At 42.1% G+C, this 25228-nt stretch overlaps 1 protein-coding gene across 2 annotated transcripts; it reads left to right on the plus strand.

The window, feature by feature from the left end:
• The first annotated feature begins 9554 nt into the window (after positions 1–9554).
• LOC132567598 (triggering receptor expressed on myeloid cells 2-like) lies at positions 9555–19302 on the plus strand. 2 transcript variants are annotated; one of them, XM_060233276.1, is made up of 4 exons: positions 9555–9744; positions 12684–13028; positions 13398–13452; positions 19131–19302. In XM_060233276.1, the coding sequence occupies exons 1-4, from the start codon at positions 9702–9704 to the stop codon at positions 19279–19281; spliced, it is 594 nt and encodes a 197-aa protein (XP_060089259.1). In that variant the 5' UTR covers positions 9555–9701; the 3' UTR covers positions 19282–19302. The 2 variants fall into 2 exon arrangements, with proteins under 2 accessions (XP_060089259.1, XP_060089258.1); XM_060233275.1 differs by having other exon boundaries at positions 9557–9744; positions 13395–13452.
• The last annotated feature ends 5926 nt before the right edge of the window (positions 19303–25228 follow it).

Below are 25228 nucleotides of genomic sequence, written 5' to 3' on the forward strand. Positions count from 1 at the left end.
AACCTAACATACGATTCGGAGTAAATGTTGATGATGAATTAAAAGGATCATGCTTAAAACTGAAAGAATCCAGCTCTGATTCTAAAAGGAAAAATCATCCCCTTCCATTACTGCCCTAATTGAGGCTTTGTTAATCACCTGCCAATTATATTAATTCCTGGTCCTTGCCTGCCCTCTAGCGGCTTCCAAGATATGCTCCAGTTGATTTTGGGAACATTCCCAAGCAGGTGTGCTCAAAAGTAAGTCTCCTTTTATTTGGTGAGGCTTGCTCCCAGGAAAGCAGGATTACAGCCTCTGTGTGTGTGTTAAGTGCTGCCATAAGTGACATGGCAACACTTACCAAACACACACATGTGAATAACCTCCCAAACGTCTTATTGTTAACAACCTTGTTCAGGTCTTGTGAACTGAGAGCTGTGGTTTCCTGGATTGAGTCAATCCATCTCACGTTGGGTCTTCCTCTTTTCCTGCTGCCTTCAACTCTTCATAGCACTCGTGTCTTTTCCAGTGACTTTTGTCTTCTTATAGGGTGCTTTCACATGGTGTTTGCGGTAGATTTTGATGTTCTTAGTGTGTGTGAACGCACCCATAGTGTGATCAAAATACAATGGCCTCAGTTTAGTCATTTTATCAGATAGACATTTCAGCAGCAGCCGTCCAGCAGTTTTCTCTTTAAACTAGAAACTAAAAAGGTTTTAAATTTCTCCAGATTAAGGGCAAGGACAGGAGCCAGATGATATCATACACATCATCTGAATACTCCCATTTACTTGGGGGGGGGGGCTGTTACTTCCTTCCAGGGAAAACCTCTTGCATGGAAACAGCCACAGTCCAGCATCATCCTTAAGAAGAATAAACAGATGATATGACTTTTTGGCTTCACCCAAGTCAAATTTCATTGTTCATCTCAAGGTGCCCTGTAATTAGCAGAGGAGTTTAGAGCCCTGCTAGATACTTTTCAAGGAGACAGGTTGGGATGCTCAGCTTTATTAAAGACAGGAAGAGCTAGAGCAAACTGTTCTAGATTTATCAAGCAAAGAAGAATGCTGTGTTATGTAAGACAAGATGGGTTTTGTTTTGTTTGTAGAGTAATGATGCCTGCAATTTTCTCCAGTTTGGTGTAGTGGTTAAGTGTGCGGACTCTTATCTGGGAGAACCGGGTTTGATTCCCCACTCCTCCACTTGCACCTGCTGCCATGGCCTTGGGTCAGCCATAGCTCTGGCAGAGGTTGTCCTTGAAAGGGCAGCTGCTGTGAGAGTCCTCTCAGCCCCACCCACCTCACAGGGTGTCTGTTGTGGGGAGGGAGATAAAGGAGATTGTGAGACGCTCTGAGACTCTTGAGTGGAGGGCAGAATATAAATCCAATGTCTTCTTCTTCTCCCTCATGTAGTTTTGCTATATGCCTGTTAAAATTAGAGCATGTTACCGTACTGGACATTATAAGCAGGAAACAGTCATAGATCATCCATGGGCTGGGGAGGGGTTTGAGCAGGGTTATCCAAACATTAGAAAATGTCTGGGTGCTTCCTGTTAACCCCATGTCATGTTATCTGAAAACTTTTAGGGTTAATTCTAGGTGTGTATGCAAAACAGGCTCTAACTAGTACCTTAACGACTAACAACATGTATGCTAGCATAAGCTTTTGTGAGTCAGCACTCACTTAACAGATACACTGAAGATTGCTTAATTTATTTTGTATGGTATCAGTGCAAGACAATTCAATAACTTGGCCGAAAATTGCAAAATTGTATTTTGAAGGAACAAATGCTTTTCATTTGGGAAGGAAGAAAGAAGGGCCCTATATTAAACTTGTATGAAAGCCTTGATTATGAGGTTTGATACTTGAGCAAGAAAAGCTACTTGTATAAGAAAAGAACAACGTTAAGTGCTATTATTATAACATTTATTTATTTAAAACAACTCAGTGCTGCCTTTCTCCCCAGCATAGATTCCCCAAGACATGAACAATAAAAAAAGTAAAACAAGCTTTTGGAAAACAATTAAATAAACTTTATTGAGTATAAATCTTCAAAGCAATTCAGGCTAATGAATGTTATGAACAGTTGTCAACATCTTTTTTTTTTTTACTGGTACTTTAAGAATTTATATTCAGTAAAGTTGGTGTCCGTGATTAGTGTCTAATAAAGAGTGCTGATCAAAACTTTGACAAGCTTTGACAAGCAACGTCTGTACAGTCGTCAAGCGGATGGTGTTCTTGGACAGTCTTCAAATGGACGGCATTCATGGGCTGATCAGTATGTCTTCATTGATCACCTGAATGCACTCGTGCACAGTCTCAGACTCTTCCTCAAAGGGAAATAAAGTTGCAGGGGGTAAATGGGCACTATTTTAAATGTCAAGTCTCTTCACCCCTGCAACAGGGCTTCATATTTGGCCAATCAATAATTTGTTAGTCCCTGGACCTCCCTTTGCTACAACAAAATGTCTGTACTGTGAGGGCAGAGCACATGTAAAGGCTATCCCAAAGTAAATTTCCTAGCCTCTTCTATAACTACATTCGCTCTGCCAGATCCATCAAAGACATGTGAACTGTATGTCCACAAACAGGTGGAATAGCCTCAGGAGTTCTTACTCAAAAATTGGGCTCATCCCCCAGCCCAGAAGTTCTCATTTGTAGGGTCGTGACCCGGTACCAGGCCATGGAAGCCTCAATACCAGGTCATGAGAAAAGCCAAAGTTAGCCCCGCCCCCAGCAAAGCATGAGCTCTGCTCTGCTTCCTTCCTTTCCCGTCTCTCTGTTATGCAGAGAAAAGCTTGAAGACTGACACAGGCTGCAAAGCCTGAGCCCCATTTTCCTTCCTTCCGTCCCCCAGCATCTCTGTGTTGTACAGAAAGGGGCTGGGCTGCCTCTCCTTCCTTCTCCCCTCCCCTCCCAGTGTTTGAGAGAAAAGCTGGAGTCCACTGGCACTTTAGATCCATGAACTGTTCTTCAAGCTTTCATGTTCCTTGCAGTATCTTTTGGGAAGATTTCCCCAGGAGGCCTGAGCGGAAAAGAAGGGGGGAGGTTTTTTTCAGCCCGGAGGGGTGGGGAGTCAGCATTCCAGTAGTTTTGGGGGGGTTTTATCAAATGACCCCTGGGCAGAATTGTTGCTTGCTGGGGTCATCTGATGGTGAGTAAGGCTTTTTTTTTTCTTTGTTCTCCCCCCTCCCCTTCATTCTTTCTTTCTTTCCCTGCAAAGGATGCTCTGTCTGTATTCTTGGTGCTGGGGGGGGGGGCAGGGTGAAGCAACAGTGGGAGGGCTTCTAGTGCCTTGGCCCCACTGGTGGACATTCTGGTGCTTTTTGGCACTATGTGCAGTCTCTTGTTCAGAGAAAGGTCCTGCTTTTCCTTCTCTTCCAGCTTTCCATCTCCAAAATGGCCCCTTCACAGGGTAAGGGATCTTAATATTGATTTTTGTCTTTGCAGGGTCAAAATTCTTTGGGATCAGTTAGAGATGGAAAGCTGGTTGGAAAGAAAAACCTAGAATTCCCACCCACCCCCCCCCCAAAAAAAAACATCCACTGGAGATTGCTCCTATGCAGCTGTTTCAAATAAAAAAATCTTTAGGAAGAAAGCTATATGTGGTTAACATTATGTGTCCCAAAGCAGGAAATAAGCCTTAGAGCAAATGTGCCAAATTTGTCTGTTGGTTATACTGCAGCAGTGAAAAGACTAATTCACTGTTAGGGATGGTTAGGAAAAGGGCTACAGTAACAGCTATTACACAGAAGACTATTAATAGTAGTAATATACTTTGGGAAACTACAGGTTGGATCCAGACTAAGTTTTCCACTAATTGAAGGGGAGGTGTCATTTCTGCCATTTCCCCTTCCAACTGCAGACCTCCAGTTTGCTGTGTCTGAGAGTCCTCCCTCTCTGCACACACAGCATTTCAGGAAGATCAGTGGATTGAAGCAGGGAGGCAGGAAATTCCTGTTCTTCCAGAAGTTCCTTCTATTAGTGGAAAATTTAGTTTGGATCCAAATACCCAGCTCTGAATTCCCACCCTGCCCTTGAAGTGCACTGGGTGACCCTGGGCCAGTCACTCTTCCAGCATAACTTAGGGTGGCTTTTAGGATACTGTTATGTATGTGGACACAAGGGAAGACTTTGGGTGTTCCTGCCTGGCTCATTGGTGTCCTGAACCAATCACAAGCCCCAACCGGTTTGAATGACCCAATAACGTGCTTGCATGGGAACACAGAGATGTATATAAGTTTGACTCCGTTGGCCCCGGCCCAGTCATGCAATGTAGCCTTATACTATGCTACTTCTATTAAAGAGCTTGTTATCACTCATCCTGCGACTCCTCCATGCATAAAACCAACTATACAATAGATACATTGGTGGAGACAATATTGCAAGAAACTTCAGATCCCAAGCAGTGTTCCCTCTAAACTGAGTTAGCATGACCTAGCTCACAGATTTTTAGCCTCCAGCTCACACATTTTTGTCTTAGCTCAGGAAGGATGACCCCAGAGCACACTTATTTATGCAGTAGCTCACTACTTTAATACCAGTAGCTCCCAAAGTAGAATTTTTGCTCACAAGACTCTGCAGTTTAGCAGGATCATTAATCCCAAGTAAGGATTATAAATATCTAAATACTTGATTCAAAGTGGATGAATGTGTGCAGCTTCAAGCCATCCCAAAGAGAGCCGACCACAAATGGAGCACCCCAGAACTTCTGGATGGCGCTCAGAAAAGGGGTGGGCCATCTGGAACGCTCCCCAGGCACTCTCCAGGCACTTCCTGGCTTTCCAGATGGCTGGGGAGGTGCCTCAGAGGCACCACAGCAAAAAGGGACCACTTTGAAAGTGGTGCCTTTTTGAGCTGGCTCCCGACAAGCCGGGACCAGGGTGGGACAGGGGGCAGATGTGCGCACATGGATGCGCTTTTTTGGTCCGCCTGCCTCCCATCCCCCGGGTGGCTTTAAACACCCATCTGGTATCACCCTTGGGGAGGTTTATTTTAAAAGGAATTAATGTACTGAATAAAACAAGAACTACATGACTATACATTTATTCTGCAGCCACATCCACACTATGTACTGTTTTAGTCATTCTGAGATGCAGGAGAAAACATCTGATGTGATGTGTTTGTGGTTTTTGCAAAGAAAGAATATATAGATCAGTGCCTTAGCTGTTACATGATCCCAAGGAAAACTCTGTCTCAAAAGCATATGAAAGGCCTTGCTGGATCAGATGATGATTCACCCAGTACACATCTGGCTATAAGAATCCCAGCAGTCAGCTGGCACTGTGTGATTCAACAGGGGTTGGCCATTGAACTGTGGTTATAACAATCCTGGAGGAAAATGTCCTGTCCCTTTTTATTTTTAGTTCATCTTTCTGACTGGTACCTGCTTTAATGTGTAGAAATGGGCTGTTTAAATGTTTTGTTTTGTGGCATGGAGGCAAATAGCCTTTGTAAACAACAACCCATAAAACCTGTTTTAAAGAGGCAGGACTGTTAGCAATCCTAATCTCAGTCTGCCTTTCACCTGCTGCTGGTTTAGAGCATGTTCAGTGAGGGCAGGGTTTTAAATTTAAGGGGGAAAGATTATTAAAAACTATAAAATGATGAAGAGAGTGGAGAAACTTGATGTTCTTTGTTCTATCCTAAGTTACAGCTGAATCAATGATCAGCAGTCAGCTCCAGAGATTCCATTGGTAGTACTTCTTCAACCAATGTACAGTTAATGGTATTTCCTATCTTATGACAGCCTCCAGTTTATACCCATTTTTGTAGGCATGATGAGGAAGAGTGATGTCAGTGGCAGGCCTTGCCTTTGCCCACCTTGCATGTATGAGTTGGAATGTCCACCTATGGGTTCTGTGTGTGTGAACTTCTCATGAAGGCAACACCTGTGCAGATATTCTCATCAATACATGGAGGTAAAACATGCAGAGAAAGAAGGACCTGGTACTATAATTCCCTTCAGGCATATACATAGTTTTGAAAAAGATCAAACAAGCTGATGAAGCACACATATCTCTCATTAATTTGTAGCTACTGCAATTAAACAGAATCTTAGATTCAGAAGCAGTATACCTCAGGCCGCCAGATGTTGGGTATAAGAAATGGAGTGTGGTTATTGTCTTCCAGTTGACTTGTGAGATTCCATGACCCACTGGGCTCACCCACTGTTAGAGATGGGGTGCTGGGCTAATATGTAGAAGAAGCTAGACAGGTTCAAAAGGAAACAGGTACGGTAAATTGTCTGAAGGAGGCTCCAATCTTTGCAGGACTATTAGAAGAAGGAGGCGGTATTGCAGTGAGAGCCAGCTGTAGTTTAAATATTAAAGTAGCTGTTCCTTAAACCCAAGAAGGTGAGAGAAAGTGGAACAGGAGGTAGTTAAGACAGGAAAAGAATTCAAACAGGGTTGCTGTGAAATGGGAGGAATACTTAAACTTTCCAAAGGAAACAAAAAGGAGGGAGGAAAGGGGTCCTCAACCAACCCAAAGCAGAGAAAGAAACAGAGATTGAGGAGGAAAAAACTACTATCAGCTAGCTATAAAGACATAACAAATTGGTTACTACATCATTTTTTTCAACTAGAACTGCAGAATACAAATTGCAATTTGACCCTAATTTAGCAAAGCCTTTTCAAATCTAACATTTAACAAAGCTAAGATCTATTAAAATTCAGTACAAACAAGTCAAATGTGTTTTGACCAATGGATCTTAAGCAGCGACAACAGCATTTGAGAAAAATGCATACATGGAGTATGAAACTATCTACATCTCTAAGAATTATTACAAAAAATAATCAAAAAATAAAAATGACTAACACTTTTTTCATTTTCTCCCCCACATTTCTATTTCTTTTGCTGTGTTAAAAACTTTCCACTCTGAGCAGCTGTGAAAACAGCTAGCCAAGAAGAAGTAGCAAGAATGCAGAGAATATTTACAGATAGAAGCAGACAGGAGGAATTGCTAAGCTAAGCAAATAGACAGTGAAGTCAAGAGGAGGAGAGAGAGGAACTAGAAGTACAGTGTGCTGAGGGTGTGTTTCAAGATCAGTTGGGCAGACCAAAATATTCAAAGGAAAGAGCTGTTGCCAAGAATATAGGGATGCTGGGTGTCATGAAGCATGAGCCAAAGGTGTGATGGGGTTTTTAAAGGGAAGGAAACCACTGGACTGGTGATATAGACACAGGCAGCATTCATTCTGTGTGCTTAGTTAATAGAGGCTGAAATATGAAGAACACTTTCCTTGGAGCAAGTCCCATTGAATAGCTTTGGACAGGTTGGGATTGCTCCCCCTGTTACTATGGTTAACCAATCTCACATAAAGTGAGAAATTTCTTCATGTTAGTTTCCTACATGAAACCCTCTGCTTCCCTGTTCCAGAGATTTAAGGCAGATTACAGTGTAAATCAATATAATCAACAGACTGGGACATACACTAAATAATGCATTATGATTAGGATTACAGAAATCTGAAACCAAACTGAAATCTGAAACAGAGCTGAAATAAATCTTAAGACATGTTAAATGATATAGCAACAGTATGTACTATACATTGCAGTAAAGTCCGCAGTCCCTATCCCTTGATTAAAGCACTTTTTTTTAACCATTCTTATAGCTCTATTACCTGTGTAAAAATGTTCTCCAGAATATGTATGATAAACTGGCTTATTTCCAAAAAGCCCACACATTCAGCTACACATAGCTAAGTTTTGTTATTGATTTTAATGATAGCATTAAAGAGCATGTTGATGCCTTATTCTTTTTTAAAAAATAATTGCTAGATGTCAGGATCTCATAAATGAAATGCCACTCGGCATCTCAGCATAAGTCATTTTGGGGTTCACTACTTAGACACTGACTTGCTCTTCACTGCAGAATTAACTAAAATATATTGGGATGTACTCATATCAACTCCCTGTTATGTGAGAAATGGTATATTTGCTATATAGTCTGTCCCTCCTTTCCAAGCGTACAAACCATGTGTCCCATAAGTGGACCAAGCATGATGACTATGGCATACATCATATGTTACATTTTTGTAATCTATGAAGGACCTTTCTGAAACCAATGTAAGCCAAAATGCCCTCAAAAGAGGTTGGGGAATTGACAGGTGGGCACCTTTGGCTTAAAAAGGATCTAGAATATGTATACAGGATTCCACTTCCAGAAATTATTGCTAAATTTACCAAGGACACTAATTAAGTAAAACAATCATAAATTTATTACAGAAAAATATAGAACACACACATACAAGATATACATACAGACCTAATAAAAATAGAGAGAAATGCATAGAGGTAACATAAGGATGGACAAACAGGGTGATAATTACCGATCGTAGTCTTCAAGGAAGGCTCCAATGGTGACAAACGAGGACGATGGGGAAGGGGACCCTCAACTGGCCAAGAATCGAGGATGTATCTAAGCAGCAGGAATGGAGTACTGCTAGATGCACACCTGTGGGGAGTTGGGAGTGTGGTTATAAGGACTACCTTGAGCCCTTAGGGAATGGGAGGTACAGGGGTGGATGACAGGTGGTCAGCTGGTACAAGACCTCAGAAAAAGGGGAGGCTCTGCAATGACCATAAGGGCTGGACTTATGTGGTAGCCAATAGCCAGTTTATTGGGGGCACCTGATTGGATGCCCATACCTGGCCAATGAGCAAACCTTGTCCTGGTTACCTGATTAGACTTTCAGGTAACAATGGGCCAAAGGTGGAGCCTCCAGGATGACCATTAAGGAAAAGAATGGGTGAAATTATTGGGGTGGAGGTGATTAAAGGCTATCAAAACTTATCTAAAAGGTGACAATAGATGGCCAAATTGCTACCTAAGGTAACACTTGATCTATACAAAGAAACTTGGCTCTGGGTGAAGATGTTCTTCCTCTTCTTCATTCCTCTACTGGCACCATCCTTTGTCTTGGGTTGCATTTAGGCAGTCTGACAGGATCCACGCCTAAGATAAGCTTGATTGCCTTATGCATAGGTGACTTCTGTTGAGTACGTGAGCCTCCCACTTCGCTGTAATGAAGTCTGGCGTTGCAGGAAGATAGTTGCTGGTGATGTTAGCCTTCCCATATGGATTCTATGGTCAAGACTGGAATCCGCTTGCCTGGATAGTTCCTGGCAGCGCAACTTCTTCAGCTGCAACGGCTGAGATGGTGAGCGCACAGAGCGACTGGAAACCCATCTTTCCTCCTGGTTAGTACTCTTCCAGAGACACGGAGTGCTGCTGCAATGTTGTGGCTGTTAGTACTCACATAAGTCCCTTACAGTCTGGTAGACAAAACCCACGTTTTCCTGGCAGATGTGTGTGAGCTTAGTCTCCAGGTACCCTGGCAACCAAACGGGTGACTACGATGTTCTGAAATTAGGGGTCTTTTTCTCACACCAGAGATAGAGGTAGCTTAATAGGACTAGTCTGGGGTGCATAGGTAATGCTTGCTCATCAGCACCTAATTTCACTAGTTCCATTTCTGATATAGCAGTTCCCCTTCCCTTTCATGGGTTAGACCCAGGCTTGTGAAACATGTCACTGCTGATGCCCACTTTTTCCAGCCAGTGTGAGACTTTACTGGTGTGTTGCTTAACCCAAAACAGAGAACAGCAGAAGTTCCTGTTCTGATTCGTTACGCACAGTAAGGCAAAAGTTCTGTCCTTGTGCAGACCAGCTTTTCCTTTTCCATTGGAAACATTCTTTTTTGATCTGCTAGAGCCAGATGGAGAGGTTTGTACAACTTGTCATCTTAGTGTCCTTGTCAGGTAAGAAATTAAAGCCCCTTTGGGTTAGATGACTGGGAGCTTCAGATGTTCAGAAGAGATTATGATGCCATATACAGTATGAATAGTCTGGACTGACCTGTATGCATGATTCTAAGGACAGGAGACAGTTGATCCTGCCCAAGCATAGCCATCTGGATGTAAAGTTTTTTCCAAGCTTATTTCTTACCTTTCCAAGCACTTCCGGTGTGGTATATCTTGCTTATTTCTGCTGTATGCTTGTGGCACTATGTAAACTGCATGCCATTAAACAGGATAACCTGCTAGTGATATTATGCATGGGGAGTTATGTCTCAGCTTCAGGGACTGAGTAGATGACCACCAAAACCATTCCAGCTGTGCAGTCCTAGCATTCTGTATTTCTGCACATAGATCTAAGTGGGCAGCCATGTTGGTCTGAAGTAGTTGGACAAAGCAGGAGTCAAATATATACTTAACCCATTTTCATTTTATGTATTCTTGTATGTTTTCTAACGGCAGACTAAAATGATGTTTATAATGTATAGATTGATGTTGATAAGTAAATTAGGTGGACTACAACTAAGAAATACACGTCCTTTTGTGATTCACCTAGATTTACAGAAACACCAATTGGCAGAGGACTTTATTACCTTTTATGGCTATCCAGACCAAATAGCCAAGCCACATGGTTTACCATGTGATCAGTCTGCATACTTAATCAACAAACTGCTTGTATTTCAGCCCACAATACCTGATTGCCTCGTCTGATGAAGTGTGCTTAGAGAGCACACAAAAGCTTACATTCCGAATAAAACTAGGTTGGTTTTAAAGGTGCAACTTAACTCCTGCTTTGTTCATATATTTCTGTATATAAGATGAAAGGTTATGAACCTCAGATCCTGCAGAAGCAGTCATCGCTGGGCTTTTCTCTGTGCCAGTTCATTCATGCATGCCCATCAGGTGATAACTTGCATGTGTGAATGAGACACCACTGATTAAACACATCAAATCAACTCAAATACAATATTTTCAAGGCAAACAACCCAATACACAGCTGATTTCCAGGCCAAGTATTAAGAGCTGGGTTGCCACCACAACTCATACACACATACTTACACAGAGAGAGAGAGAGAAAGAGAGGGAGAGAGAGAGAGAGAGAGAAAGAGAGAGAGAGAGAGGCTGAAGCTATCTAAAGTGCAGTATCAGTTATAAGTAGAACTGCTCCCCTTGCTTGTTCCCTCCCCCAAACAGATTAAAGGGGAAAGCCATCAGTGGTAGAGGGTGCATCAAACTGCCCTTCCTGCCTGCTAATAATAATTGTGTGATCAAGTTCCAACCAAAATCAGAATGACTCCAGGACCATGAGATCTTCAAGGCAAGAGATGAGCAGAGGTGGTTTGTCATTGCCTTCCTATGCATAGCAAACCCACTCTTTATTGGAGGTCTTTCATCTAAATACTATGGCCAACCCCTGCTTAACTTCCAAGCTCTGACAAGAGAGGGCTATTCAGGCTGTTGCTAGCCCTCTGATATAGTGCATTAAATAGCCCCCCCCAACCCCCTGCTTGTATTCAGCACACTGAGTTGGACCATGCTACTGTAAAATCAGGTTTGTTCTTGAGTCATCAAGTCCTGAATAAACCCAAGGTATCTTCTCATCTTAGTTTCTTGTCCCAGAAAGAGCTCAGATGAGGTTATCTTGGGAGGCAGAAGAGGAGATACCCTGGATGAGAAAGTCCTTTAGTAATGGCATAATCCTCACTACCTTCAAGTTGCTCGCAGTCAACAGGTCTGCTGTATGGGCTTTAGATGGGAAAGAAGCCTTGAGAACACATTTCTGGTTTCCGCTACACAAAGCAGCATACATCTCTAGTGAATTTGCAAAGTCCATATATATCAGTATGGAGGATTCAGATTTTGCCTAAACTTGGCCTCTGTAGCAGGTCGGAGCAGGAGCAGGATACATAATATATCAAAATGTCAGCAGAATTGGTTAGAAAGTTTTAGAAAGCATTCTGTAGGATGGAAGTGTGATTAATGTTAAATCATTGGCCAAGGTGTTCTGTTTCCTGCCCCAGACTAGACATGACCACACAGTCATCTATAGCTTTCTCATAAAAAGAAAAAATCAGCATGAGGCTGTGAATTTAAAAGGAAGAATTGTGGAGGATGGTCTCCCTATGGGCTCTGACCGCTTTATTCCTCAGTGCCACCTTGTTTTTCTTATGTATGACTGCATAGTCCATTACTGGCCTGACTTTAGAAAGTTTTGTACTTGGCACTAGGCTAACTGCAGGCAGGAAAATGGAATCTGCAGCCTGAAGCAACTGTTTTCAGGTTGCTTTGTCTCTCACCACTCCTGTGGTGTTTATTAAAGCTGTGATCACTAGTGCATCTTCCTTCACGTTTTAGCAATCAGTCTGAAGCTTAAGCTGCTCCTACCCAGCCTCAACAGAGGTAATATACATGATCAAGGTAAGTTCTAATATAAGCCAATTCTGTCAATAATGCCTATGATGCAACTGATTGATCCTCTACACCAGGAGTCATTTTGTAGAAAAATAGGTGGTGGAGCTTATCCAGGGATTGTTATGCAGCTGCACCTACTATTCAATGGACAAGGTAGGTAAGTGGGGAGGAAGAGGGGGAACCCTCAGAAAGGTTCAGGAGCTGTGCTCCTGTGAGCTCCTGCTGAATTCAAGGACTGCTCCATGCTAATGAGATTTTGGGGGATTCAGGTCTGATACAAGATGAACTCTCATAAGAACAATGCATATGCAAATTAAATGGCTTGGATCTATACCCTGCATGTAAGGTATCATCTCCCAAAGTGTGTGTATAAACTGTGCAGGACATTTTGAGGGAAAAATAAATCGTACAAACAACAGATGATGTTGGTCATGGACTATACTCTGGTCAATTCCTCCATTTTGTAATTACAACTGTTCTCTATTTCCTAGATGCCTATGCAGCATATCATGTTGCAATCATGTATGGGATTGAAGGGGAGTCCATCTCTATCAACTGCAGCTATAATCCAAAGGAGAATCAGTGGAGAGAAAAGAGTTGGTGCAGGCACATCAGCATGACTGTATGTCAGCATGTTGTCAGTGCCAAGCGCTTCTGGATGCCATTCCTCAAGAGGAGGAACGGCACCACTTCCATTGCTGATGACATCCAAAATGGGATCCTCACAGTGACCATCAACCCACTGAAGAAGGAGGATGCCGGATTGTATCAGTATAAGGCAGACTTCTTGGGGAGCATGAGTATCCTGTGCAAGGTGAAGCTGAAGGTTCTGCAAGGTAAGTCTATTTGTTTTGCTTGAGTGCTGTCTTTTTAAATACTGAGATCTGTGTTACGATACACTTCAAGAGCATTGTTCTTACTATACTGCAACTAAAATCATAGCACCATTGGACAGAGATGTAATGACAGGGAGAAAGTGTGCATATCATAAGACATAAAAGCTGAGCAAGTGTGTTTTTCCCTCTTGGATAGTCATTCCTATTTCCACAAAAATTATAAACTTCAGGCTACAGATCAGGGACTGTTAATCCCATTGTCATGTTTTCTCTCCATCTTTCTATTACTATTTGTGATAATGGACTGCCTCTTACAATGTCAAAGTGTAATAATTTTTGACCACTAAAGTGCTGTATTTCTGCCAGCAGACAAATGGGAGACTGAGGCACCAGAGGAGCCCAGAGCAGTACACAGCATCTCCAGGTAAAACTGTACATTCATTTGCATCTTGTTCTTTGCACCAGTGCCTGTGGGATGTACCCTACTAAGTTTAGGTACTCTGGCCTATCAGCACGGATAGCTGTATTCCTAATGAGACCCAGACAGAACACAACAGATAGAAAAGAGAGTCTGGCAGCTCTCACTACAGCATCCAGATGTTGATAAGGCTGGGGCATATACATTGCAAATTATTAAAAACAGTGATTATGATTAAGGTTGATAGCTGCAGAAGCCTAACGAATGATAGTGGTGCTTATCTTTAACTTGACAATGAATCTGTAAGCAGAGTATACCCCTCAATGAACTTAGAGGGATGTGACTCTGCTTAGGATTGCTGCTGTTAGAGTCCATCTTGCCTTTGATCCACAGCTTTGTTGCCAGAGGAACCATGTGACGGAACCGGCCCGATTCTGCCTTCAGACCCGGTCCCGTCAACTCCCTATTGAGTCGCCAACTCCTGGAGGGAGCTATTTCTCCTCCGGCCACTTGGGCTCGCTGCCACCACCTGCTCAGTCTAGGGGTTCAGATTGAGAGGAACAGGACTCCCAATCCCCCTCTCCTGCTATGAGGCCAGGCCTCAAGGTCCTCTGCCACCCTGTACTTGGGTATCACAGAGACCTCAGCACTTCTTTGGGGAACCCCTGGAGGATTGGCACCTTATCCAACTGCATGCCTTAAGAACATAAGAACATAAGAACATAAGAGAAGCCATGTTGGATCAGGCCAACGGCCCATCAAGTCCAACACTCTGTGTCACACAGTGGCAAAAATGTTATATACACACATACACTGTGGCTAATAGCCACTGATGGACCTGTGCTCCATACACTGTGGCTAATAGCCACTGATGGACCTGTGCTCCATACACTGTGGCTAATAGCCACTGATGGACCTGTGCTCCATATTTTTATCTAAACCCCTCTTGAAGGTGGCTATACTTGTGGCCGCCACCACCTCCTGTGGCAGTGAATTCCACATGTTAATCACCCTTCCCCCTTCCCCCTTCCCCCTTCCCCGGGGCCCCCTTCATAAAGCAGCGTGGTCTAAACGGTCGGGATCTATGTGGTACAGAGTTTGACTGCCCGCATTCAAAACAGCAAAAATATTTATTTAAAAGAGAAAAAGAAAAGAAAAGCACAACGAAAACAGTTGCATGTAAAAGGTTAACACAGCACAGCACCCACACAGCAAACAGCATGACAAAGAAAATGTGGTTATAAACACATCCTACTTTCCCTGGTCTAAACTTGCCCTGCTTTGTGGATGACTTACTTGGTCTGACTGCCTGGGGGCCTCCTTTTCCTGAGTAGGCCTATCCCACAGTCAGGAGCCCCCATGCTCACAACCTCCTCCTTTGAGCACCAGCTGAGGACTGCTTCTCTTCCTCCCTAACTCACATACCAAGAACAAAAGAACTTCCTGCAGCTCTAGGAGGCTTTCCCCCTAGAGTTGTTGGTTTGGCTCTGGAAGGGAGGGGGGGTTGGAGGGAGGCTAGGCTAAAGCCTGCTTAGCAGTTTCATGTTCACTCCCAACTAAGATGGCATTTCTCCACAAACCATAATAGGAAACACATTCCCAGCACTGTGGCTCAGTTTCAGTAGTAGCTACCAGGTATATGAAACATTGCTAAAGTTTTCACATTCTATCCCAAAAGACAGGGACACTTGACAAATAGAGCACCTGACATCTCTGGAAAGGAATCAGGTAGCAGACTGGAGACCATTTTTGCCTGAAATCTTGAACAGTCACTGACAGGAAGAGTACTAATGAAGTTGATGGACCAGTAAGGGTAGATGGATCAGTAAGAGTACTACCGGAGTAGATGAACTAATAATGATCTAATCAAACTCAGTTTAAAGTAGCTTCATATATTCATATTAGATGGGTTGTATAAGTGGATTATAAGGGTTTCTGGTGGAATAGGCCTATCAGTGGGTATCAGCAATGACAACTATACAGTACTTTTATGTCTTGGTGGTATTACATTTCTGAATACCATCTTCAGGAGATCTACAGTCCTCATGCCCTGTTTGTGGATTTCTCAGGAGCATCCGATTGGACACTTTTGAAAACAGGATGTTGGTCTATATAAAGCCTTGGTCTCATCTAACACAGTGTTTTTCTTATGTTGTTACAATGACTAAAAACTGTACTATCAAAATGTATCCTGTGTATGGGACTGAGATGTTGAGAAGTTCATGAACAAGGCTGGAATTTAATATCCAGCACAGAGAGTTATATTCATTCTACATACCTACAGTTTAAGAGCTGAAAGCTGGGGGTTATACGTAGCATGTCCAGACAATAGCTTTATACATAAGTGAAAGCATGAAAATTGACCCAGACAAAGGCAGGTACATAAGAAAAGAAGCGCTCAGCTGGATCAGAGTTGTGGTCCATATAGTCCAGCATCCTATTGCACACAAAGGTCAATATTGCCTACTCTGACTGGCAGCAGCTCTCCAGGGTTTTAGGCAGAGGTCTTTTGCATAACTTAGGAGCAGATCATTTCCATTGGAGATGCTGTGGATTGGACTTGTGACCTTCTTTATGCAAAGCATATTTTCTACCACTGAGCTGTGGGCTATCCACCTTTAAAGCCAGTTAAGTTAGTTCAAGATGCGTAGCCATGTTAGTCTGTCCATAGCAGTAGAAAAGAGCAAGAATCCAGTAGCACCTTAAAGGCTTACAAAATTGGTGGCAGGGTATGAGCTTTCATGAGTCACTGTTCATTGTGACCCATGAAAGCTCATACCTGTGAGACACTTACCCTGCCACAAATTTTGTTAGTCTCTAAGGTGCTACTGGACTCTTGCTCTTTTATGTAGTCAATTTAGTGACTGCTATAGCCTCAGTTTTCACAAGTTAATTTTTGCCCATGACACATACATGCAAACTATGGAAGCCAAGAAAGCAGACTACATGCCACACCATGCTAAGCCTGTGCCAGTTCTGTCACTGCCTCTCTGAAGAGGAACTATCAAAGGATTTTTTTAAAAACCCACATGACTGGATTGGAACAGACTGTGGAGGTATTTGAAAACTTCCTATCACTGAAATTAAATTTCTAGCCACACTCTGAGAAACTTATAAATTCACATCCCAGAGTCACCTGATCATCATCCTTTTTTGTGCTGCAGAAGGGGGAAAATGAATTCTGGGTCCTGTTGAATTTGATACCTCCTTAGAGACTTTCATCTCAGCTTCAGTTCTTCTTAACTGCAGCATTTCACCAGGGATATATACAAGATTGTTCTGGCAGAAATTACCAAATTTTATCGCAGCTCCCACAGGTGCTATCAAATCACAATGAGTGGGTACAAGTCTAACTGCTACAATAGGATTTAATAGATTGCCCCTCTAGGGTTCTCTAGCTGTGCCATTGTGGAGGGTAATACAATTTAAATTTGCATTGTCAAGCATACAAATAGACAGGATAGCAACACAACACAAACTAGGTATTGCTGAAGCCTTATAAAGCAAAAGAGCAGAAAAGAAAATGGCACAGGAGGTTAAATATGAATTCATCCTATGCCTCTTTGGTTTTGTCCTGGGCCAGGGTTGCCAACCTTCAAGTGGAGTCTGGAGATCTCCAGGAATTCCAGCTGATCTCCAGATGACAGAGATCTATTTCCCTGGACAAAATGTTTGATTTGGAGGGTGGACTCTGATGATTATACCTTACTTAGGACCCTCTCCTCCCCAAACCCCACCTTCTCCAGGAATCTCCAAAAATTTTCCAAGAGATGATAACCCTAGCAGAAATTATTTCTGGCCACAGGCCTCCACTAGGAGGGCAAAAGCGTTAAAATGTATTTTCAGGATAAAAATCATGGATGGGGAAGGCTTTAACTTTTCTAAGAATTTGGCAGTAATCCATTCTAACATTCAAATATGGATCAGACACACCAGTATATTTCATATTTGAAATAGTAGATTGGAATGCAACTAATATAATATAATTTGGAATGGTAGATTAGAATGTATTTCTCTGGTCTCAGGACAGAGAAGATACACTGCACAGCCAATTGCCCCACCTCAAAGAAGAGGATGCTGTAAGGTTACCTCCAAACTTGAGAGGAGCAGAGGTGGAATTCTAGCAAAGCTCCTTTGCATATTAGGCCACACACTCCTGATGTAGCCAATCCTCCAAGAGCTTACAAGACTCTTTTTTGTAAGCTCCAGGAGGATTGGCTACATCAGGAGTATGTGGTCTAATATGCAAAGGAGCTCCTGCTAGAATTCCACCCCTGGAGAGGAGACAGAGCGTGATAGCAGGGTCTCAGTTCATTACTCTCAGCATTCCACAGTTCCACAAGGGTACATCTGCCTATCAGTCTCCAAGCTTGATATATTTATTTCATTCACTATGTTTCCCCCCAGAATTAGACCCAGACAAAGGGTAACTATATAAACTAAGCTTGTTATTCCAGTTTAGTCCTTGCATCTGTCAAACAACTTTAATATGCTGTATGTTAATTTGCTGCTCACACTCTACCTATATGTATGGACTGGTAACTTCGATTTCAATGTATCTGAAGAAGTGGGTGTGCACACAAAACTAATGCTCAAACATTAGCAACCATAAATAAACCTTCGTTGGTCTTAATGGTGCTGCTGGACTCAGACTTTGTTCTGCTGCTTCAGACCAACATGGCTACCCACATGAATCAGCCTATTTATAGTTTCTGTAGGGAGATTTTGAACTCTTTGCCATACTCCAGTATGGACTGCAAATTCTTGGCAGCAAAAGGGATTTTACTCTTGCCACGAATAATGTTGAGCAAGAGCAAATATAATATGACAAGAGCAAAATTTCAAAATACAATGAACTGTGAAAGAAGGAAGAGCTGCAACTCTTTTCAGGACTGATTCCACATTAGCCTTTATCCCAGTCTCATTCTGTATCAAGCAAACTCAGGACTCATTCTTCGCTCCTGAATTTGCACATGGCAGGGAGCAAGCATAGCCCTGCTCCAGAGACACCGATGCAGAATCTGGGAAAAAGAGCCACCATAAGAAGCCCCACACAGAAGGGAGACAAGTGCTAAATGCAGAATCAGTGGGATTATTGTGTATGTAAAAACCTGGATTTTTCTTGTTCTGGTATTTCTACAGTTATTTATCATATTTCATGTATGTTTGTGTTTTGTACAAAGACCCATGTCACCCACATGTCTGAAATAGCCCCAAGGAATCCCTGTTGGCCCCATTAAGGACACTTAATTGTAGTTCATCAATACAGATAAATTTCCCCAACAGGGCTAACAGTGGCTCCCTGGTAGAAAAACAGGCTGTTCTAAAGTCTGTTAGCTTTTAGAATGGAACAGGACCAGATCTACATGTTTTTTGGGGGGGGAGGGCAAAATTAAAAAATGATACCCCCTTATGGGCCCATTCTATCTTATGAGCCCATAGAATAGAATGGATTCCATACCCAATTTGGCACATACCCCCACCGTCAGCGCCCGGAGCAAGCACCCCCCTCTGCCCCTCCCCCAAGATCCAGCCCAGGAATGGAGTGTAAGCATATAAAATGGCAGCAGCTGAATCAAGCAAACTCAGGGCTATCTATTGAAAACTAATTCCCATCTTCATTTTAAAATACCTTTCCACACTTCTCTGCTTAATACTCTCCTGCATTATATGCCTTTCCAAAGCACCATAGGAAATGCTGGAGTCAACCTGCACTTCATTGTGGCTGGATTCCTGGGTTTCAAATGTCTAGCTGTTATATTCCTCTTGATCGTTGCTTGGAGGCAGAAGATCAAAAGACTGGAAGATGGCAGCAGAAGAGAAAATGAGCACTAGCTCTTCTCAGCCCCAGGTGACATCACTGGTACAGGTGGGGTCAGTAGAAGTTTGGGTTTGCAACCTTAGATAAAGCAGGCCTGGTGCTAGGTAGACAGTGTTTTATATCAGTGTAGGAAAAACAAGGTAAGGGCATCCCCTCCCAACCTAAGAATATCTCCGTTCCGCAGGGCCTGCAAGACCGCCCTTTTTAGGCAAGCTTATAACGACACTGACTGCTGAGTTGCCTGGTGTAAGAACCGCCATCTATAAGACTACCTAAACTGGCAGAACCAGCGCCATAACAGCTCAATCGCTGCCAGATACACTCATATATATCTAGGCTAACGGAAATCATGTATTTTAACTTAACTGACTGGTTTTTATGCTTAATTTTAATTGTTAAATTTAAAGTTTTATCATTTATGTTAATGTCTAAGTTGTTGTTAGCCGCCCTGAGCCGCCTAGGCGGGGAGGGCGGGATAGAAATAAAAGTTATTATTATTATTATTATTATTATATACACCACAGGTCATTCTGGTGTCCATATTTAGTTTTCACCAGGACAGAAAATAATAAAAGTACCATGGGAGCACAGATGGCATATTGCTTTCAGCCTCAACTGTAATACTGGTACCTGGAGGAGTCCCTGAATTTAGTGTGGCACAGGGCCACTGCTATAGGATTCTGGGTTACATTATCAGTCACTTTAAGGACAGGGCATGCTTGATGCAGTCTGCACACAGATTACTGTACTGCTTTCATAATCATTGACCTCTCTTTGCATTGTGCTGGTGTATGCAGCCATTTACTCTGTCTTCATTGTGGAGCCAGCCCTGAATGAGGGATAATTGGTAAAATAATTTTATGGCATTTCTCACATAATTCTACACATTTTAATCTTGTAAACAGAATTGCAGCTTCAGGTTGGGAAATATCAGGAGATTTTTTTGAAGAGGGAAGCCTGGGGAGGACAGAGTTTGTGGAGAGGAAGGACCTCAGTGGCATCTAATGCCATACAGTCCATCCTCCAAAGCAGCCATTTTTCCAGAGGAGCTAATCTCTGCAGCCTGGAGATCATTTGTGATTCTGGGAGATGTGGACCCATTCACAGGTTGGCAACCCTACTTTCAGGGGGGTTTTTTAGTAGGAACACACAGGAATGCAATTCCATCTGGGTTGGCATCAGGGAGTGTGTGGCCTAATATGCAAATGAGTTCCTGCTGGGCTTTTTCTACCCAAAAAAAGTCCTGCCTACTTGTAAAAATGCTCAAAATGCTTGTGAGACAGGCTGTCCCCCAGTCTCAGGTTAGAAGAATGGGAAGAGATAATGTTTCACATCATGAGGGATGTGGTTTTCTTTTGTTTTGTTTCTAACCCTTTAGGATATATTGCTATTTGATTTTTCAAATTTTGTCCATAATCATGTTAGAAACTCACTTTGCTTAAAAAGAAAAGTTCAGCCACTGCCAAGAACAAAAGAGAACTCAAGCTGCAGCAGTGGCCAAAGGCTGTATTTATTTCATGACTTCGTTTCATTTTATAATTTGAATGCTTCTTCCTGTTTCCAGCCTAACAAGAAAAGTTTGTTGTAACTAGATGTGATGGAAAGAAGGCAAAGAACAAGTAAGAACTCTCTGATAGGAGCCTGGCACAGCTCCTGCAGATACAGACAACGTAAGAAAGACCTGCTTGCTTTATCCTTTCACCTCATGCCCAGCACAAGGACTGCTGTGGTTTCACTTGCAAAGCCAACAAGACAGACAGAGACAACTGCTTTGCTATCACACATAAAAGAGATATGGCCTGGAGAGTATAATAACTGTAAGGGATCTTCTCTTTAACACTTTGCAAAATGTAGCTAATAATAGTTGTTAAAAAACAAAAATAAAATTTTGTTGTGATACAAATCAACGGAAATGCTTGTTGGAATGAAGAGATCCCTGTGGATGGACTGGAGAGAAGACCATAATACACAGTAAGAAGTTATCTTGGAGAGAAGGCATGCACTGATTATTTCTATATAATTAAAGTACTATATAAAATGTGTATAAAGTGACTTTTTCACCTAAATAACACAGGAACCACACAGAATGCTTTCATAGGGTAAGCATAATAACTCACACACATGTCTTAGAGCCTGATTGCTTGGGTTGCTCCCTCTTGTCTTGGACACCAGGCATTACTCTTTAAGTCTGCAGATGATGAAGAAGAAAAGGCAGATCCCCTGCAGCTCATCTTACTATTCCCCTTGCAGACCTATCATCTTCTCTTTATTCTATAGGTGATGTAGCAACAGGTCTCCAGCTGTGCCACACAACAGGTAAGAATTGCAGCTGGAATGTGGAAAAAATGTGGAACCACAGCTGTCTTTTTTTTTTAACTTCAGCTGTAGATTTAAGGGGGCAAGACCTCCAATGCCTGGGGTAAGAAGCGAAAACCATAATTATTAATGTGAAGTGGTAATTTAGGTAAAAGATGATGCTCTTATGTTTCTGTGCATGCATGTTCACATTTTTTGTATGAAAGGCAAGATGTATCCTTGCTGAAGACTGGGGATTTGGAATAATGTTGTTAACTCTTGCAACTTTCACTACTTTTTGAAACACAGCATTCCCAAAATGTAAAAATAGGGCTGATTTACCAGGGGAACATAACAGAAAGGCAGACCTATCCCTGGTAAGTTGGAAAAGTTGTAGCACATGGTCTGCATAATAATTTTGCAGAACTGCTGAAACCCTTCAATAAATGTTATAAAATAAACAGCCCTTGTGCACAGTCTAAGAAGCCTAGAATGCAAACCTCTATCAACAGTGTCAAATTCAAGGAGACTGAAAGTTCAAGTCCATTTCACAGGGTAGACAGAATTATTGCTGAGGAATGCTTGGAAAGATATTATTAACTGAATGTAAATAAAACTGCTGAACAAGCATAAGGCCTCTGGAAGTCAGATCTCAATTCAGATTCTATTGTGCAACCAGGAAATCAGCATGCTACAAAAATAGGGCAACCAAGATGGCACCCTTTACTGTGGTTTATCACTTCCCATTTTTCAATATCATCTCTCTAGCACGTGACTCCTATATCCCACAAGCACTGGAACTGATTTTTCTAGGTTAAAGAGCTATCTGCACAATGGAAAATCTTGGTCATTGGATATTTTTTGTTGATACAGCAAAGCAACAAGAAAGCCTAATGGAAATATCATGTTCCAGATGTTTGCTAAATTCTAAAGCTGGATTTTGATAGGGATTTACTACAGCCAAACTTTAGGATTTTTTCAATACCACTATCTAAGTGAGGTTCACTTGATCAGACTGATTGTAGCATAAACTTCCACATTCATCAATCAGCCCAAAGTGCTGGCATCAATAATATGATACCATGTTCATTTAAAAACTTTTGCTATCCTAAAGGATTCCTACAATGATGGAAGAGTCTTCACCCATCAGATGTTTAAATACCCCACATCCACACATTATCCTGTTTTCTAAATGCAACAGTGAATGAAGACTTAGATAAAAAGACAATGTCTCTAATTCTCAATGTGTCCCCATCTATGAATACTTAAATCTTGAGACTGAGGCCATGAACAGACTAGTCAGATTTCTGACAAACCTGATAAAAGCTTCATGTTCACAAAAAAAAAATTCTGAAACTTAAACAAAAAATACACTAGAGATTTTAAAAACCTCAAAATAATAGAAGCAGGGCCTATAACTTTAAGAAACAAATGCCTTTTGAGACATCAATAGCTATTGCTAGGTATCTATTACATTATTGTTGTGGTGGTAGATGGAGAACCCATGTCAAGGCTGTGTTGCGGAATTTTGGGTTGGGTCTCTTATGAAAGACACTAACACCTTAAGTTTCTATATTTCTATTTGAGTTGGCTTTCATAATTATTTTAGATGCAGTTATGAAATTTGGCCACCAGAGGTCTCAGTCTTTCAGAACCATAGAACTGAGCTGTCTAAAGGCTTAAGTAGGTTACTGGGTGAGAGTTTATTCAGGATAGGGGGAAAACAAGATGGAAGGAGGCAGCCATTTGCAAAAACCCAGAAACTGGGTTAAAGGTAATGGTTGCCTGAGGACGCACTCGGCCATGATTGTTTTGGTTAGCTCTGATTGTTGATAGTTGGCCGTGAAAATGTTTACAGCTGAGTGACACAAGTAGCTGTGTGTATGAGGTCACTAGAGTCTATATAAGCTGTGGATTTTTTGGCTCACGTTGTTGATCTGGACCAGAGTGCAGCTAGACTGCCTCTTTGTCAGATTACACCACACTAACTGGGACTTAGCTTCTGGGGCTGCTCTGCAGAGACAATTCTTCTGCTGAACAGCCTTTGCTGATTTAAACCATCTTATGTTTGGGGCCTCAAACAATAGCTTACTGCTCAACCTTAGATTCCGGGTTATGACTTAGGTTTTCGTTGAATTAACTCTCTTTAACAGGTGTTAGATTATATTACAAGGGTAAGCGTAGCTGTGGGAGAGTGTGTAGAGTTCATTTGATTATTACCATGCATAATCGTCTAACCAAACTGCTGATATTTTGTTATGCCTTCTGAATGTCCTTAAGCCTTCTGTCTGTCTGGAGTCGAGTGAAATAAAGTTTATCTGCATTGTTTTTCTGTGACTGAGTTATTGGGTACCAGGGAAGGTATAATTCCCGCGTCAGGCTGTTGTGATCTTTGAAGGAGGACTCACTGGGGCCTTTGAAGGAGGCTGCTTGTCAGAACTGGGATGAACTTCAGACGATTCCAAGACTTGTTGCAAAGTATAGAATCTTTATTAGAGAACTGCAGTGCTAGAGCTACGAGATAACAGTAATGCCGAGCCCGGCATTTGGTTACATTTTATGCCTTCAGCAAAAGTATAATAAAACGATTATTCACACGGGTTACAGACAAGCGTCTCCTTTCCCAGCCTTGTTATCAGGAGGGAGGATGCTCTCCCATCTCGAAGGCCAAACGGCCCGGCTTCAAAGGGCACCTGGGGTTGTTGACCAGAGCCTATCTGTTCCCCTTCAGTGAGCACAGAGTATTTGGAATATTTGCAAGGCACTTGTGTTAATTGCTTAGGCTATATATTCTGGGTTAGGGTTAGGTTACAATATGGAGTCAGTTTGGCTAACAATAGGCAGAGAAAGTTACAAGTTCTGACACTACTCATTACTGTTAAACAACCACCAAAAGAATGCCAATGTAATACAGTGGTTAGAGTTTGAGATGTGTTCAAATCTTTGCTCTGTCATGGAAATTCGCTGGATGACTTTAAGGCAGTTATTCTCTCTCAACCTAACCTACCTCACAGGGTTGTTGTGAAGGTAAAATGGAAGAGAATTATATAAGCTGCTTTTGGTCCTCACTGTGGGAAAAGATGGGGTATAAATTTAAATGAATAATAAATGTAGCAAACCATGGAAGGACATAAAAGCCTTGCTGGCTGGTGAATGGGAAGAAAAGAAGGAAGCAGGGAAAGGGGACAGGATATGAGGACTGCCAGCATTAGTGAAAGAGAAAATAGGGTGGGGAGGAGATACAAGGGAAAGAAAGGTCCCTTCCCCCCACAAAGAAGTCCTTATGGCCACTGTGCAACTGGGCCAAGCCTAGCAGTCAGCACCACACAACTGGACTTGATAGCTGGCACCATGCAACTCAAACAAACACTGTCCTAGGCAGTGAAGGAGGGAAAGCTGAAGACGTTGGTTGGTGAGTAGAAAAGGTATGTTAGTGGGTGGGTGGGTGAGTGGGTGTGAAGGAAAGAAACAAGCAGGAAAAGGAAGAATGCTATGAGGACTTTCAGGGAAAGAATAAGTAGTGAGGGAGAGAAAAATCAGACATCTCACAACTCCTTGTAGATTCCATGCTTGTTTGAATCTAGAATGTAATTAATATATTAGTACAATAGCTTCCAATCTTTCTCTAATAATTCAATAGGCTATATTATTTTGATATTCTTACCA

Source organism: Heteronotia binoei, chromosome 2 (assembly GCF_032191835.1).
Source record: "Heteronotia binoei isolate CCM8104 ecotype False Entrance Well chromosome 2, APGP_CSIRO_Hbin_v1, whole genome shotgun sequence".
NCBI lineage: Eukaryota > Metazoa > Chordata > Lepidosauria > Squamata > Gekkonidae > Heteronotia > Heteronotia binoei.